Source organism: Lissotriton vulgaris, chromosome 3_2, assembly GCF_964263255.1.
Source record: "Lissotriton vulgaris chromosome 3_2, aLisVul1.2, whole genome shotgun sequence".
Lineage (NCBI taxonomy): Eukaryota > Metazoa > Chordata > Amphibia > Caudata > Salamandridae > Lissotriton > Lissotriton vulgaris.
Window position 1 is genome coordinate 63,948,252 of NC_141690.1, and position 19,167 is coordinate 63,967,418.

General features: G+C 44.2%; 1 protein-coding gene across 1 annotated transcript in view; it reads left to right on the plus strand.

Annotated features, from left to right (window-relative positions):
- The window catches only part of SEL1L3 (SEL1L family member 3), a 519,344-nt gene that overhangs the window by 224,221 nt on the left and 275,956 nt on the right, over nucleotides 1–19,167 (plus strand). The window contains exons 11-12 of the mRNA XM_086964007.1: nucleotides 2,417–2,596; nucleotides 7,715–7,834. Coding sequence (XP_086820133.1) covers nucleotides 2,417–2,596; nucleotides 7,715–7,834 — 300 coding nt within the window. The remainder of the gene's footprint in view (nucleotides 1–2,416; nucleotides 2,597–7,714; nucleotides 7,835–19,167) is intronic.

Consider the following 19,167-nt stretch of genomic DNA (forward strand, 5'->3'; position numbering starts at 1 on the left):
GTGGGGATAGTTTGGTGACAGTCAGATTGGAGAGCGCTGCAAGTGTACTGCTTGTCAACCACCAAACAACAATTTGACTCGTCTTAAAGGGAAATGTAGGAAACAGCAAGCAGCTGAAGAGCGCCTTTAGAAATCACTCGAAGTGCTTTGCAGGAAACAGAATACAGTACCTTGCAGTCAGAAAAGGCACTGCACAGGGTGCACCGGTGCAGAACGGATGCATTCAAGGTTTTCTGTGAATCTTAACATTTTAATTATTGAAGTGACATAAAATATTGTATGAGATTTGAGTTAAAAAAAAATCAGAGCTAAGTCCTGGTTTGCTTCTTACTCTCTAAATTGCTGCAGAATCAGTTTTGTGTTTACTTTTCCAATGTTTGTAGTTGGGTGCTAATCTCACCCAGTTTAACCAACAAAATGTTGTTTATTGTGAGCAAGAGGAGCTCCAGCGTCATGCGCACGAGCCCCGTTTCAGAGCACCTGCTCTATATTCTACTGCATAGCCCCTGCACTTGTGCAAACATCTCATGCATTATAATTATTATATGCTTCCTGATAGAAAATACAGCAAACACTGAGAGGGCGAAAAGCACATTTAAATCACCCGATGTCCTTACCATTACAGACGGGCTGGCCTGGACGCACACAGCGCTGTGGCTCTATTTTGTCCAGGCTGAAATCATTACAATGTTTTAATCAGGCTACATTACACGGAGATATGTGATGTGTAATAATTATTACACTATGTATGCATCTAGGTGTACACTGTTATCCACATCATTTATCACCCAGTGTCAATTGCAAGCTGATATGTTTGCGGAGGGAAAGTGGCTTGCTGTATACACTAAAGCGATGGATGGAATGATTGAATACATTGTATTTTGTCAATTAACACAATTGTTACAAGGGAGGTGAAGCAAAGTATCTCCAGCACTTACTTAATTCAATTATAGTTGGAACATATGTGACAGATCTAATATGCGTGACTAAAACATAGATAAAATAGATCTAAAAACACAGCACTTGAAAAGTGCGGAACCAATGAAATCGGTGAAAAAACAAATATGAAACCCGTAAATTAGTTCTAGTCCGTGACTAAGGCTTTGACTGAAAGTTCTTTCACCTTGTTTGCACTTTTTCGCTAATCTATCCAGTTCCAAAAAAGAGGTTTCATGGCATCTGTGCGGGTACCGGCTTGATGCTTTAAAAATGGAGGTTACAATAAAGCGCGGCGTGTGTTCTTTCACCTTGTGTGCAAATTTCGCAAATTTGGCCAGTTCCATTGGGATCTCCAAATTGATGGAATGCTTGAATTAATCTCAGACACTGACACTGGTAATTGCCTGGGACATTATCCCAATCCATCATTGTTTTGCACACCATGGCACCTCAGTTTTGACCCAGCTATATACAAATCAGTCTTGACCTTACTCCAGTCAGAACAGTCAGAACAGTCCAGCCCGAACTGGCAAGCCAGTTTCTCCCTGAACCCGGAACACCAGCAACCTAGGACCGGTTTCGCCCCAGTTATGGGCCCATCAGCATGGCACAGCTTGGTTCCAGTGACACAGTATGTTTTTCTAGCTGATATGTTTACCTTGTAAGAATGTGAAGAAGCATGAGGCTAAGGGAGGGGAGGTGGCCTGTTGTATACACTGGCTCAGAAGGAGTGGCCCCAAGCAAGACCAGAATGACATCTACAGTATTGAATTTGAGATATCAGGCAGCCACATACAGGAGGCGTTGATCTGCACTTTCCTAATGCCAGGGAGGTGGGAAGATTAGTGAAGTTCTGAGGGTACTCCTACTTGCAGGTACCTGAGCTGTGATCTCTTGCTGTGAGTCGCATGCCTCAAGGCAGGGGGCTATTTTGTGTCCTATCAACATGCTATAGGAAAAAACATCAACATCCGCAATACACTGGTCCAAAATTTGACAGGAAACCTATTGAAGCAATATTTAAAGCCCTCTTCTGTATGTGTATGTTGTGTCGGGTGGGGTGTACGTTGTGTGGTGAAATTAGGTCTGGCACACATGACCGAGAAAAAGCTTTCTGTACCCAGACCAAAATAACAGACGACCAGAGGAGAGACTATAACTACATTCAATGTGTGGCTAAAATATAGCTACATTCAAAAAAGTGTCAACCAATAGAGGGCAAAGAAAAAAATTTTTAAGCAGATAGGGGCAACTGAAACTGGCAAACAGTAAAGGGTAAAAAAGAAAATATTGGAGCAGAAAGAAAAGACATCAAATTCAGATGATAAGAAATTAGTTAACACACTTAAAAATTATTGGAAAATATTTGCAGGAAAAATGTTGTCAGGAGCACATAGAAGACTTTAGATGACATCCGCAATCATCGATTATAGTAAATACAACAATAAATATCATATTCTTTCATTTTGTGCTTCAGGGATTGTTGTACAGCTTGGTTGGGGCTCAAGGAAATGATCGTCTTGCTGTGATGAAACTTGGGTACAAACATTACCAAGGCACTGATAATTATCCACTAGATCTGGACCTTTCCTATGCTTATTACAGCAATATCGCCAAAAAGACAGCCCTTGACCTCCAGACATTTCAAGGAGAGCAGGTAAAGTCTTTCCTCGTTGCTTACTGTTTGATTGTTTCATATAAACCTATATATGAATAAATGTTTCTAGCATACATTCTGCTTCTTCCTAAAGTGACACATGACTTCAATAAGGTACATTTGCACAAGGATAAGGGGACTTTTTGAGGGAATGCGTGGGGCGATGAAATATTTTTAATTTCTATTTTGTTCATTCTAATGACTTGCATCACGTGTTATCCTCAATTAGTTACGCCCCCTTTTTAACAAATTGATTACAGTATATGGTTAACTGATTTAATATCGTTTCAGTTCTTGAAATCTTTATGTTGCTTCTTTTCTAACTTTACAATATATTTGCACATTTTATTTTTATTAAAAAATTAGAACGTTAAACAGCACCGAGCACACTTATCAAATTGCATATAGTAAGTAAGTAAGTAAGCAAAGAACTTGTAGAGCGCACAAATGCCGAGGCGTCTTGGCGCTAGGGTTTGCCAGATAACAAGTAGAAAGACCGGGAAGCATATACACCATACCATCAAATTGCATTTTCTACATATACTGTTATATGGAGAAAATATGAGAGTTTGTCACATTGTATGCCTTTGTGCGATGCAATGTATAGCAGGAGGAGCTGGGGTCTCTCTCTGAAATCTGTCCGAGGCTTGGTCGACACGAACGCTTTGTAAACTCCATATACTCATAGATAGATCTCGAAAGTGATCAACACTTACATTTTGCTAAGAACTTTTTTTTGTCTTTTTTTACATTTCTCCAATTTAAAAACCTTTATCTCAGGGTCTATGTGTGCACTTTAATGCAAGGTAGGTAATACATGATTGCTGAACATAAGGTATTAGTCTCTGCGCTATCCCCACGGGTGAACCCAAATTGGATGCACAGGGAAATGCACTATACCACTTAATAATTGGTGTAGGTTAGCGCAGAGACTTGTTTGGGAACCAGTGTGGAGAAAATAATTGAAAATAATTATGATATTTATATAGAAGACCTCCATATGCCATGAGAGATGCCTGGAGCGGAGTTTTGGTCCTGAGGAGACCACTATATATAGTAGGGCTGCGGGTCGAAAAGTCGACAGTTTTGAGGGAATCATTAGCAGTAGTTTCGTTTTCTGGAACAGCAGTTAGACGGCACTGATATGTTGATCTATGGATACCCACATTGGATATATGTATCATGTGTTAACTGTCACACTTTTGCACTTATGAGCACTGCACCAACTGCACTTTTTTAATCTTTTGGTCAGCGCCATTAAATAATGAATACAATAACATTTATAATCTACGGTACAGACGTGGTTTTTACCTCATGGGATAACTGGAGTGCATCTTGTCTTTATTTTGCATGCATCCAGGTTCCGTTAATTGGGCAGACTTGGGTTTGGTCATGTGTGTTTTCTATATGTACAATAACAAGCTCTGAAAGGTATGCAGGTTATACATTCTGCTGCACCAAAAAGTGTTTACATTTTATTGATTTACATTTCTTTTTCTCAACATAAATCTCATAGGACCCAGTTTGGGACGACATTTCAGTTACTTTTATTTACTAATGAACTGGAAATGCAGGTAGTTTCCATCCTAAAAGATCAGTTTGCAGTATTTTTTGTTGTCAAAAGTCTTTAGGTGGAAAGGTGGAAAAACCAAAAGAATATCTTAAAATTTAGGGGTCGATTAGGATCGCTGACCCCCGAGGTGGAGGGAACATCCGCAGATGCTGCGGCATTCTCTCCAGTGCAATTAGGATGTGACCGCCACCCTGGTGGTCACATCCTCAATATTTAACATTGCAGCGGGTGCTGCTGCCTGCCGCTTGGGTCATGTGCGCGGTGCCTGCTGCTTTGTGCGTGCATTCATAGCGCCAAGACGCCTCCAGGCAATCGCGCGCTTTATAAGTTGATAAATCAAATCAAATCAAATGCAGGGGGGTACCATAGGTACCCCCCATGTGCACCCCCCAACCCCCGTCACCCTGGGGGCCTGCAACGGGCCCCCAAACAAAACACCGTATACCTTTCCACGGCGGAGAAGCGGCGGACAGTCTTCCTGACCCCCCAGCCATCCTAATCTGGCAGGGGGTCTTTGAAGGCTCTGCAGCGGTTTTTCCACATCCTCCGGGCCGGCAGACACTTCCACCGGCCCGGAGGATGCGGAAAAACTGCAATCCTAATCGGCCCCTTAGTGCGGTTGGAACAGAAGGGGTAGCTTTACAGGGGAAAATAATATCTCTGCATAGAGAAACTACTTTAAGTGAATATATTGACATACAATGAAGTGGTACATTTCGTCATGCAAAATGTACACTTGCTACATTTATGCATGCATACATGCTTACGCAAGTCAGTAAGTGTTGAAGCCGGAATCAGCCATACCAAAAAAGGACACTGTTCCAAGGCGGGGTTTAAAGATTTACCCAACGCCATCAAAAAAGAGGAGAGGAAAAGAAATCTAGATTCAATGAGTACCCATAGGTAAAGGGAAAGAGCAGGTCTTGTCTCTTGTTGCCCTCACATACCCCGGAGGGTGTCATGTTTCATCATCGGGCATTTGCTCCTCATAGGGCCGGCGCTGCAATTCCCTACGGGTCCCCCGAAGGGTCATTTTATTGGAGATCTTTTTCAGAGTGTGCTGGATGGGGCATGCAAGTGTTTGTGGTGTGGGTACTAAGAGGAGGGTAAGACAGGTGCGTGCAAAGTGAGATAAAAAATTGAGATAAAGAACTTTTCTCTGGGTTGTTAATAAAAGGTGGAATCATATCAAACCGGTGGGTAAAATATTACCCCAAACAGGCAGCACTGTGCCTGAGTGTAGCAAGTCAACATGGTTCGCGCCTCTATTGACACAAAGGTCGTTGGTGCTTCATCAGGACCAAGAATCAAAGAATTAGTCATGTGCACTTTAAAATAATCATAAAGATGAATACCCTCGAGGACAGCCACGCCGAGCTAGAACGTTGTGTGCCCTACAGAGTTGTTAGAACTAGAGGCCTCTCCCGAAACCTTAACCTAGAAAAGAAAAACTAAATAGAGCATAGGGAATGTGCATCAGTACAACTTGATGTACAAAGATGTGCCACAATCGTGTGCGCATTGTCCCGCAGTTAAAAGACTTGAGACATAAGGACACCTGGTGAAACACAGCCCCCTCATGGCATCCCAATTAGGTCCTGGGGTGAGTCGAGCATGCGCAGCATCTGAAATAATGGCCGTCACATGTAAGGTCTCGTCATGTGCCATCACCGATACCCACGAAGGTACCCATACCAACAGTATGGAGGGACCCAGAATCATGGATTTGTGCACCGAAAATGGCTAAAACAGGCATGGCAGGTCTCATCTACCCTCTTTTAATGGAGAGTAGGATGAAGCGAATGGTGGAATGGTACTGAAACCTCAGTTTCCTCAATCCCTTGCAACACAAAGAATGCCATGTATAAGTCACAATATCCTCGTTAACTCATAACTACATGGACACACGAGTACTCGTATAAATAATATCCTTACCCAAAACTCTGAGGAGAATTACTCCAAGGGCTAGAGGCGATGGATATCAGCGCCTGGTGAGACTAAGAATGAAAAAAATGTAATGGACATCCATGAGCAAACAGTTAGGCCAAGGTCCCACTCCAAGACCTCCTAAAGCTCACGTTGTATTCACAGCCAATATGTGGATATAACCAGGCAGGCCCAGACCACGTGGGAAAAGTCAGCCAGAGCTGTGGAAGAGCAGAAGGAGTCAGGTTGAGGGATTCTACTGGCACAATGTAAGTGTATTGGTGTGAGGTACTCCATGTGTAGGTAATTTAATTTATTCAGCCGGAGGCGTGTGGAGATGGCCAACATGCACGGAGCCAACCTAGCCTCCCTCCAATTTGCCTCTTCGAGCTCACCAACCCAGCCCTCCCAGCGGAGTCGGAGGGTATCAGAACCGTGTGGGGGATTCGTAGTGAGCGATAAATACATTTGGGACATTGCGACTTTACCAATGCAGCCCACCAGCAGTTTGGCCTCCAGGGTGCTAAATTCCAGAACCTCCGTGTCAGGTGGGATGTTAGCTAAAAGGGTGTGGTGCAGTTACAGATTTTGATGGCATTGTGTTTGAATAAGATTGTAGCAATCCTGTAGGTTTCAAAAGGGCAAAATGTGTTTCCCCTGCCAGACATCCTCAAAGACTGTGATGCCGATCTTCTCCCATTTGTGGAAGCCCTCTAGGCCAGTCGAGTGGTGGAGCTAGCGTCGCTTCCACAGGGCGGTCATCCCAGTGAATTTACAGTTCCAGTTTAGGAAAATCAGTGTGAATCTCCAGCAAAGGAAGATCACACGTGTGTTGCCAGACAGGCTATAAGGTACTGGAGCACCGTACCGTGTATCTAGAATGCTGTCAAATCTTAGGAAGAAAGCTTTCCTCAATGTGTTGGATCCTCCCACCCACCGATGAGCCTGTTGTTAACAACAATTAGTTGGGGGTCCAGGTAATAGCATTAGAGGGTCATCATTCCTAACCAACCACCATACAGAAATTGTCTACCATTGGGAAATGCATTTCGGGAGTGACCGCCTGACCAGACAAAGGAGCAAAGGGTGAAGTTGAGTGCATGGAACCAGCGTGGGGGAATTTGTAGTGGGAAGTGTTGGAATATGTATAAAATGCAAGGGAGAATCATCTGCAATATGATATAATACTATGGCTGATGCGTAGTGGCACTTTCTGCCATCTACATCAAACTTTACAGAATGCTTTCACTGTGAGGGAATTTTTATATAATTTGTGCTTATTTTTGATAAATTAACTTGGACCTTATTTAGATCTTGGCGGATGGGTAACTTCGTCACGATGATGGAATTCAGGTTGGCAGAAATACAAATCCCATAGGAAATAATGTAATTTATATTTTGGCTGAAGGGATATACATCACTATTGTAACGGAGTAACCTGTCCGCCAAAATCTAAATCAGGCTCTAAGTTTGATTTGCTTGTTCATGTGGATGTTTTAAGTGGTTGTATGCTTTAAGTGTTTGGCTATGTCATAGCCCCGATATGAGAAACAACATATCGGTATGGAGGATTGACACAGTCTCAGATTTTAATTCATTATCTTTCTTTTCTCCCTTAGGCGTATGTTGAAACTGTAAGGATAATGGAAGATGAAACTCTAAAATCACAAACTAAAGAAAATGGCGATGTGTTCCTTTGGCTCAAGCATGAAGCAGCAAGAGGCGATGCTGTTGCTCAGGTAAAAAACAAGATAATTTTTTTCTTCGTTTGAATATGGAATTCTTTTGGTACAGGGCATAATTTAGTGAAACTCTTAGAGACAGTCCAATATTTGAAACATTTAAAAAGCTTGTGTGAGAGGCAGCATGCATAAGTTGCCATTTTGAATTCTGTGGATTTTTCATATGCATTTCGTGTTACACTGAAAATGTGTTTCAATGAACACTTTATAATCTTCCTGTCAGTGTAACGCATGTATAGCAAAGCAGGTTACATGCAGATCCAAGAGAGATTAGATTTTTGTTCTGGGGTGCTGACTTGCAAAGGCCATTTAATTGTTGGTTTTATATATTCTTACAGATATATATATATATATATGTATATATCATGAAGATTCGCTGTACTGCACCAATGTTTTTAGCAAAAAAAAAATATATGTATAAATATATACATATATGTATATATCTATATATATACACACATATATATATTACCTACTGGCGGTCGCCAGTAGGTAGTTATAGTTAGGATTATTTTCAATAGGGAAATCGCAACATTCTATTGTGAATAACTTTGGCGCCTGTTGAGGAATCTGCCTGAAAATGTCCTCAAATTTGCCTTGCCGCGCTCCGGTCCTTCCCTGAAAGTTTGGGGGGGATTTGTCAAGCGGGGGCCGAGAAAAAAGGGGGGTCCCAAAACATGTTTTCCCCATGTTAATTTCCATAGGGCGGTCGACCTCACTGTGCGTCTTTCTGAAAAATAAATATTTTTTATATATGTATATCTAAAGGTCGCTGGAAGAATAAATGGGTAAATAAGTGTCTAAATGGATGTTTTTTGTAAAAATGATTGTATAACTGACTTATTAAGTGTATCTTAGTGAATATATGTATTAGCTGTAATCTTTAACATCAGACTGCAGCTGTAACCAATTTCAGCAGAGCCAGCTGACCTCACGACAGTGGGAGGGCCTTGAAAATATAAGGGAGGGAGTTGCTTTTACCTTGTTTAGCTGCGCCATCTGAGGAAGGCTCACACTAGCTGAAATGCATCACGCCTTACCAGCTGCTAATTAAACAACTCCTGCCATGTTTCCCGCTGTGTCCTCTTGCTTCTACGTTAGAGGGGTAGACTTTAGATATTTTATGCACTTGCCAGTGCGTGTTAAGAGGACCCGTTCTACAGAGTCCAGCGACTTACTGGCATTGTGGCAAATTTTCCTCTGAGGTATCGGATGTTGCGGGACCGCCTCGGGATCAGGCCTGGCAAGTGGCCGCTGTGAGTTACAGCCCATGACTTCACGGGGAAAAGGGATCATTGTATCACTGCTTCACGGCCCGGCTTGACTGTGCATTCTGAGGCAGAACGTTGGGGACTGAAGGTAGCTCAGGACTTTAGCTTACGGGGATCAACCACACCATTAACCCCCCTCCCTTACCTGGCATCTCAGCTACCATTTAAGGACATCTTCATGGCTCCGCGCTTGGTACTTACCAGAGAATTTGATTCTGGGAGCTGTAGTCTTTAACATCAGACTGCAGCTGTAACCAATTTCAGCAGAGCCAGCTGACCTCACGACATTGGGAGGGCCTTAGAAATATAAAGGAGGGAGTTGGTTTTACCTTGTTTAGCTGTGGCATCTGAGGAAGGCTCACACGAGGCGAAATGCATCATGCCATACAAGCTGCTAATTAAAGAACTCCTACCAAGTTCCCTGCTGTGTCCTCTTGCTTCTTCGTTGGAGGGGTAGACTTTGGATATATATATATATTACCTACTGGGGGTCGCCAGTAGGTAGTTATTGTTAGGACCTTGTTTCTATTCAAAAAGCATTTTTCATTTCCCAAAAACGTTGATGCCGGTTGACGAATCCTCACGAAATTTTAAAAACTAGCGGGGCGCTCCGGTCAGCTCCTGTCTTGAAAGTTTCGGGGTGATTCGGCAAGCGGGGGCTGAGAAAAAAGGGGGGTCCCAAAACGTGTTTTCTCCATTTTAATTCCCATAGGAAACTTTAGACACGGCTACAGCCCGAGCTGCTGAACGTAATTACACCAAATTTGGCATAAAGGTAGCCCTTGTTTCAGAAAGAACTCTTTTTCCTAAATGGTGTAAAGCCGTTCAGTAGTTCCTGAGAAATTTTTTAAAAGCGGTCGAAAAAAATGCATTTTTCATGGAAAACTTTAGACACGGCTACAGCTCGAACTGCTGAACAGAATTACACCACATTTGGAATAAAGGTAGCCCTTGTTTCAGAAAGAACAATTTTTCATAAATGGTGTAAATCTGTTCAGTAGTTGCTGAGAAAATCAAAAAATAAAACTTTCGATATATAGAGGCACAGAGGATCCGCACACCCTCCCAACCACGAGCTTTATGCTAATTGGCTGTCAAAACTCCAAACCAGGAAGTGTTGGCAGCCATCTTGTTCCTCTGTAACCGAGGTACAAGAAAACTGAAAAACAAACATGTAAAACAAGAAAAAGGGGCAGGGTAGAAACACCCTGACCCCTTAGGCCTGCTCAGGGGTTCCCACAAGGACCCCCAGGACCAAGAAAAGCATTTAAAAAAAAAAAGAATCAGCGAGATTCGCACATGCAGTGGGAATTTCGGCCAAAAAATAAAAAACACAAAGCGGTCTCCCGCTCTTCGTTATTATTTAGCCCCCGGATGGGCCAAGTCCCGGGAGCATGTAAAATTGAACTTGCAGGCCGTAAACCCCCTGGTGGTTTCATTAAACATTTGCGGGGGCTCATGGCCCCCCGCAGCCCGGGGGACCGCCACCCCCTCGACTGTGTTTTTTTATGTGTGATGAGGCCTCCAGGGCCCATCTTAGCCCTGGGGACCGCCCCCACAGGGCTTTTTGTAGTTATTTTGTAGGGAGCTCACAGCCCTCCCGCAGCCCCTGGGACCACCACCCCCATGGCTTGTTTTAAAAAAAAAATACACCTGTGTGGGGGGGGGGGGGGGGGGGGGGTGGGGCTCGAGTGCCCCACGTGCCCGGGGGACCGCCACCTCCCCAGGGCACTAATTGTAAATTTGAGGTTCCGTTATGGACCCCTGAGCCCTGGGGACCACCACCTCCCTGGGGCTGTGCATTTGATGGGAGGGCCTCCCTCCTGGTGCCTGTGATGGCCCTGGGGACCACCAACCCCCAGGGCCAGCTCCTGCAGTGTCCCGTGGTGCCCAGCCCCGGGACACTGCTGTTTGCAATGACAGGGCGGGAGCTGCGCGGCTCCCGCCCTGTCATTGCAAACTCCTTTGCTTCATTGAAGCAAGAGCAGGGAAACCTGCTCTCGCTTCAATGAAGCAAATAGATTGCTTTTCCACACAAAAGCTGCCTGTCAGCAGCTCCCCATGAGGAAAAGCAATGCCGGCTCCCGCAGGACGCGGGGAAACAGCGGGACCATGGGGGAATTGGGCTCCCCCCACGGTCCCCAAAGGAGAGGGCCGGCCCCGGGGGATGGGGTCCCTGGAGTTAGAAGTGGCCTGGGAAGGGGACAAAACGGCCCCCTCCCCTTTGAATAATTAAAAAAATAAAAGGCAGGCAGGCCCCGGTGCCCCCCTCCCAAAAATAAATAGATAAAAAAGGCCAGCCCCGTGGGATGGAGTACCCGGGGCCAATAGAGGTTTCAGGAGGGGGGGGCACACTGCCTCCCTCCATAAAACAAAAAAAAATGTGGCCAAGCCCTGGGGATTGGGTCCCAGGAGCAGGATTCGGCCAAGGGAGGGAAACCCACGCGGCCCCCTTTCCGTTCATATATATATATATATTTTTTAAATGGGGTCAAAAAATAGTAAAAAGAAGGGGGCCACATAGCCCCCTTCCCCCAAAAATAATTGCATTGCGATTGTGCTGGGAGGGGGGTGATTGTGCCAGAGGCCTGCCCCTCCCAGGAACACTCTGCTCTGAGGCGCATTTTAAATTGGGGAATTAATTCCCCTTCAATACATGCCACAGGTGTGTTTTCACAGTGGTGAAGGGAGGGGGCGGGGCCTGAGGTGACGTGTGCAAACACGTTCTGTGGCGCATTTAAAGTTGGGAATTAATTTCCCTTCAATCCTGATGGCCCCTGGGGGCCAACTAGCCCACCAGGTACCTCCAGTAAGTGCCACTGCGCTGCGTTGCAGAGAGGTGGGCCAAGCCACACCCCTTTTTACACCTCTCTGCAACTCAGCTCTGTGGCACTTACTGGAGGTACCTCCTGGGCTAGTTGGACACTAGGGAACCTCAGGATTCAAGGGGACTTAATCCACCAACTTACTACGCGCCAGGGGGTGCAGAGTGGTGGAGAAAGGGGGCATGGCCTTTGTCTACCTCTCATGAATCCCACTGTGTGGGGTTTACTGGAGGTAAAAGGTAGGCTAGTTGACCCTTAAAGGACCCCCAACAGTGAAGGGGACTTCAATCTCCATCCTAGAGTGTGCCAGGGAGCGTGTTTGTGGAGTGGTGGGCAAAGTGGGTGTGGCTTGGTATTAGTACTTACCAGTGCTGCTATGCAGGACTGACTGGAGGTAATAGTTTGGGTAGGTGACCCTCAAAGATGTCCTTGGGGGCCAACCACCCCTCTTGTTTCCTCCAGTAAGTCCCACACAGTGGGATTGCTAAGACGTCTTTGTAAGCCATGGCCCTCTTTCTCTACCATTCTGCAAATGTGCCTCATGGCAGAATAGGGTATGGGGGATGAAGTGCAATTTAGTCCTGAGGGAGTTTGGGGGCCAAGAATCCCTCCTGGTACCTCCTATAAGTCCTACGCAGCGGACTTCCTGAGCGTTGGTCAAACACCCAGCACTCTTTCTCCACCACTCTGCAAACGTGACTACTAGTTAAAGTAGCATATTTCTGCACCTCTGACTTAGAGGTAGTTTTAATCCCCCTGACCTATTATGTACAAGGGCCTTACAGAGGAGGTCATGCTAATCACAGGGGTACCCCAATGCATAGTGTTCCCTAGTGTATGTAGGTGTTTTCACTGTATTCGAAGTGTCTTTTAGCATAGCACTGGCTCTAGGCCTGGTTAGTCCGAGTCAGTTACCACCAGTACTTGTCTGGAAAGTTGTGTGCACAGGATGATTATGCAGCAAGGCCTTCTGCTCCTCTGTTGGTTGTTTCTGCACATGTCTTGCTTCTTCCTGCACTTTTCTTCGTCTTTGTAGACTTCTGTTGCTTCTTTCTGCATTTCTTTAGCTTCTTTCTGTGCATTTTTTCTTCTTTCTTCACATGTCCTACCCCTGTATGCATAGTTAGAAACTGGCATTTAACAAACCTTAGAAATTCTCTGAAAAAACCATAGGTTTTAGGGAAAGTTATAGTTAGCTGGAAATTTCTCTTGTACAAAACCATAGAAATTCCCCTTTTATAGTTAGTTCAGCTAACTATAACTCGCACCCCGCAATGCACTGCTTATGACATCACATATTACATTACTCATGACATCTCAAATGACATCACTGATGACATCATCCATGTGATAATTTGATGCATCTTCTTACACCGTAATATAACCTTTGATACACCCACTCTAAATTACAGACTGCCATTATCAAAACCATAGACACTCCAACACCAATAACTACATACCCACTCCCTGATTCTTAGGTTTACACACACATCCACTCACTCAAATGTACAGTCACTAATACTTATGGTCACTCAGTACAGGACTATCATATGCACTCATACACCTATATAGAAACTCACACACCGCCACTCATCCATAGAGGTATACTCACACACCTAGTCAGTAGTCTGTCATGCAAATAATTAATCACATTGCCATTTACTCACTTATACAGTTATACACACACCAGCTCAATTTCTCATACAAATGCTAGCACATTCTTACGCTCTTATACAATCACTGATACAAGCACACACTCATCCATACAGCCACTCTCACAATCACACACTCTCACTTATAGCCATTTATATACTCCAACACGCATATATACTGCCTTTCACATATGTAGTTACTCACACATGTACTACTTAGATATATATTCACTCACTAACACACCCATACACACACTCACCCACCCATACAGTTCATCACAGATGCACTCTTGAAACCATGCACCCAGTGAATCACCCACTCACACATCCATGCACGGAGTCACTCACACCCCACCCACACAAACACTCAGGCACCCATACAGATACTCAAGATATAACCACTCATGTAGCTATTAGCAAACCAATACAGCCGCTTAGACACCAACAGACAGGTGGATACACACACTTTACTCACTAGCCCATGCATTCAGTAAGATATGTTTAATCACTCACTTATAGAGTCAGTCACGCACCTACTAAATCATCCTTTCAGACACTTATACACCCACTCATTCTTCAATACGCCTTTCCCTATATATATATCCCTCTATATATTAAACATATTTAAACTTTACAGAAACACACAGTCACTGGATGATGTCATCAGTGATGTCATCTGAGATGTCATCAGTGATGTCACTGACCATGTCATGAGTGATGTAATATGTGACATCATCAGCAGTGCATTGCGGGGCGCGAGTTATAGTTAGCTGAACTAACTATAATGGGGGAATTTGTATGGTTTTGTGCGAGTGAAATTTTCAACTAACTATAACTGTCCCTAAAACCTATGTTTTTTTCCAGTGAATATATATATATATTCATTTTTGTTAAATGGTGCAAATCCGTTCAGTAGTTCCTGAGCAAATCAAAGGTTAAATCATATATATATCTATGGCCGCGAAGGATCCGCGCACCCTCCCGATGACAAGCTGTATGCTATTTGTCACTCCAAACCAGGAAGTTTTGCCAGCTATCTTGTGCCTCCGTAGAACTGAGGCACAAGAAAGCAGAAAAAACCCACGAAAAATGCAAAAAGGGGGCAGGGTAGAAATACACTGACCCCCTACGCCTGCTTGGGGGGTCCCTCAAGGACCCCCAGGGCCAAAAAAGAAAAAAAGAATTCGGCAAAATCCGCGCAGGGTGTACGGATCCTGCAGAGAAAAAAATCTCTATATATTATAGCTATTGGATTGATACAATTGCACATTAATCTAGGAAGCGTCCTAGATAAAGTGCCTCTATTTTTCCGAACATTGTTTCCTAGAAAGTGTTGATTTTAAGTTGGATTTACTGATGCGCCTTCCAGGATTTCTTCCTGTACATATGTACAGCAAAGCATATGTATGTATGACATTGTTCTGCATTCTTTCCATCAACTGTTGTTTTTGCATTTGTCACCCTGAGTGGGATGGGTATGCTCAGACTTGAGTCCCATGCTCTCCACACCACTGGAGTCAAGCTATCCTGGCTGAAGACGGCTGATAGCCAGAAACCGGTCCTAGGATGCTTGATTCCGGTCAAGGAAAACATGGCTTGGCAGTTCGGCTGGACTGTTACCATGAGGCACAGGGTCAAGGCTGATTTGCATATGGCCATGTCTGAACTAGGGTGGTGTGGAGTGCAAAAAAACAATGGATTTAGGCCCAGATCTCTTTACTGGGGTGAATGTATGACATTGTTCTGCATTCTGTCCATCAACTGTTGTTTTTGCATTTGTCACCCCGAGTGGGATGGGTATGCTCAGACGTGAGTCCCATGATCTCCACACCACTGGAGTCAAGCTATCCTGGCTGAAGACGGCTGATAGCCAGAAACCGGTCCTAGGATGCTTGATTCCGGTCCAGGAAAGACATGGCTTGCCAGTTCGGGCTGGACTGCTCCCATGAGGCACAGGGTCAAGGCTGATTTGCATATGGCCATGTCTGAACTGGGGTGGTGTGGAGTGCAAAAAAACGATGGATTTAGCCCAGATCTCTGTACTGGGGTGAATGTATGACATTGTTCTGCATTCTGTCCATCAACTGTTGTTTTTGCATATGCACAGCCTGTGGACCAGGGCCATTGAATGTCTTTTCTTCACACCCATGTGCATATACCTTATCACGCCACATTAAGCCTGTTGTGTGCACTATCTGGTCAGTCAAGGCAGCCGCGGCCCTGTGTCCGGCTACTGTTTTTATTACATGTTGTGCAAAGCACACCGGTTCCTGGCACGGCAGGACACACGCACGTGCCACAATTTTTCACGTCTTATATTCGTTTCCCCTGTTCTAAGATACTGAAAGTTGTTTCATGAGGCCAGCACACCAGAGACTCCAGTGAGTAAATACACTGTGTCCACATGACAGGCATGGGATGGGGGTTTAAAACACACAGGCTCACCACCACATACAACCCTAAAATCATCCCTGAAAAGAAACACGCACAACGTTCAACCCACGCACACTTGAGCAACCACACACAAACCAGTGAGTGCACACATGAACACACAAGCCATTTACAACTCATGCACACTAGAACAACAATCCCTAAACGAGAGAGCAGACACACCAAGCACGCCAGTTACTACCCGCGCACACATATAAACAACTTTGAACAACAACAGTAAACAACCGAGCGCACTTTCTCACACACAAGTATACATGTGAACACGCATGCTTGAAAACCGCTGCAGGCCGCACCCCCGCATCATATACACAAGCACTAGCGTACACACGCACTCATCACTACAGGCCTCACGCACTCATATAAACAAACATCAACACACACAAACACACAGAGGCCCTCACAACTACAGGCCGCACACACTCATCATACGCACACACAAAGACACACACACATTGGCAGACACCGCTAGAAGCCACACCTCATTTGAGATGTCATGAGTGATGTCAATGACCATGTCATGAGTGATGTAATATGTGACGTAATTAGCAGTGCATTGCGGGTGCGCGAGTTATAGTTAGCTGAACTAACTTTAACGGGGGAATTTCAATGGTTTTGTATGAGTGAAATGTCCAGCTTGTCAGGGGTCCACCTCCCGATGTTACCAACCCCCTGAATGTACTCACAGGGGGTTCGAACCATCAGGCGAGGGATAATAACAGAGAAAAGACCGGGGAAGGGAAAGGGTCAGCAGGGACAAGGGATCTGAAATGACAGAGCATAAACCATTATATACATTGTACAATAAGCAAGACTACTCTCAAGAATTCTCACTAGAACTGTAATACCTTATAGGGCTGTACTTATTCCTCCAACCAATACAAGATAGATCTAGTCCTGTTTCCTGTAACCAAGAACACACTGGTTAACATGTCATAACGACCACCACTACGCTCCGCTTATCATACAGAACAGTTAACAACACCAGCAACAACAGCAGCCAGCGCTTCTTCAGTAAACACAAACAAAGGACTCAAAAGTACGCGCAACATCCCCCCTCGCTCTTCCAACCTTATACTTCCTGCAGCAAAGGCTCATGGAAGATGTAGTCCCTTAAAGTTTAGGTAGGCGCGGTAAAGGCAAAACCTGACAGTATGCCCACCCGCCTAGCGCCTCCTAGGCTCGGGCTTAGCAGGGAACCGCCGATGGAAGGACTGGACAGCAGCAGGTGCATGCACATTGCAAGAGGGCTCCCAGGAATCGTCCTCAGCCGTATACCCCTTCCAAGCCACCAAATACCACAGCGCACCCCTGCTACGCTTGGAGTCTTTAATGCAGCGGACCACATATTCCAAACCCCCATCACACAACACCGGAGGAGGTGTTCTCTGTCTAGCAGAAAGAGCAGGCTTTAACAAGCTAACATGAAAAACAGGATGGATACGAAGCGAAGCTGGAAGCCTCAGCTTATATGCCACAGGGTTGATTTGTTTCAGGACAACGCACGGACCGATGTATCTGGGGTGAAACACCGAACGAAGCTTAAAGCGAATGTTTTTTGTGGACAGCCATACCCTGTCCCCCACCCGGTACGATGGATTGTCGCCCCAATGTTTATCCGCCCACTTCTTGTATGTCGCCTTTGCCTGGATCAACTGCTTAGACACCTTTCTCTGCACTGAATGTAGATGGCGAACCTGACTCAGTACAGAGGGCTGACTGCTTACATCACCAGGGATGTTGATGGGCAAAACCCGGGCGTCATAGCCGTAATTAGCAAAAAAGGGGGACACCCCTAATGAGCTGTGCCAAGCATTGTTATAAGCCAACTCCGCAAGCCATAACATGGATACCCAAGAGTCATGAGCCCCAGCAGCGTAACATCGCAGGTATTTTTTCAAAGTTTGATTAAGCCGTTCCGTTTGACCATCCGTTTGGGGATGGAAACTGGTTGATAACGAAGCTTTGATGTGCAATGCTAAACACCATGATTTCCAAAAACTGGCAATGAACTGAGGACCTCTATCAGAAACTATAACTTCCGGTATCCCATGGGAAGGCCCAAGTACCAGTGGAGCAACACAGTCAACCTCTACTGCACAGCCTAATATTCGCCTCCAATTTGGAACCCTTTAAGAGAAAACGTAAGAAGGTTGGGAGCTTTGTATGCCATCCTAATACCTAATCATCCATTAGTTATACAGAGATCCACCATGTATCAGACTCATTGGTTTAAGTGTGAATTGGACATTATCTGACACCAAAAACTCCTCAACTACTTATATCTGTTACTTTTTAACTTTGTCGACTATTCATATTGAGAGTATTTACCTTAACGTTGTCCATTAAAAATGTGTGAATCTGCCTGGCTTTGGACAACTAGTAAATGCCATATTTGAGACATTGGTGTAATCAGCTGGAACAGGAGGATATAGTTTTCGTCAACCTCGGCAACAAACATCCTGCAAACTGAAAAAAGAGTTAAAAATGTATATGTTGTACTTTTGTCCAAGATTAATTTAAATGTATATAAAAACATTTGTTCTCAATAGGATTGGGGATGAAAAGCAATTATCAGAGGTTATATTTGGCAAGCAAAATAGGAAATAGCATTGCATTATACAAATGTTAGGCCGAGATTGGTCACTCACTTTATTTACAAAGTCCTGGCCTTGATATGATAGAACCCTTTTGGTCTTCCATGATCTAGAAATTGAGAAATAAACATCAAGAAAAATTGAAAGACACGTCATCAAATAAAAAAATTTAAAACAACATTTTCACTTTGTATCCCAAGTGCAGGCTGAAAACGTGTAATGAGCATTTAAATGAGAAACATATTGGTTTCAATAACAAACATCTATAAGACTATCACAATGGAGATTTTGCATTTTATAAAAAATATTTATAGAAGCAAGAAAAATTATAAGACACATTGTTCAAATTCAAATCACATATTTGGCAAATAAAATTGCGAGGACTTGTTTTTTACTACGAGAAAGCCCACTAATTCTACCAAAACATGGGGAACAGCACAGTTATCTGTCTGAAAACACATAAAATACACAAATGGTTATGTCAGAATGCTTTTCAATCATGAAATGTTAAAGTCAAACCTGAGAATTCCATTAGGT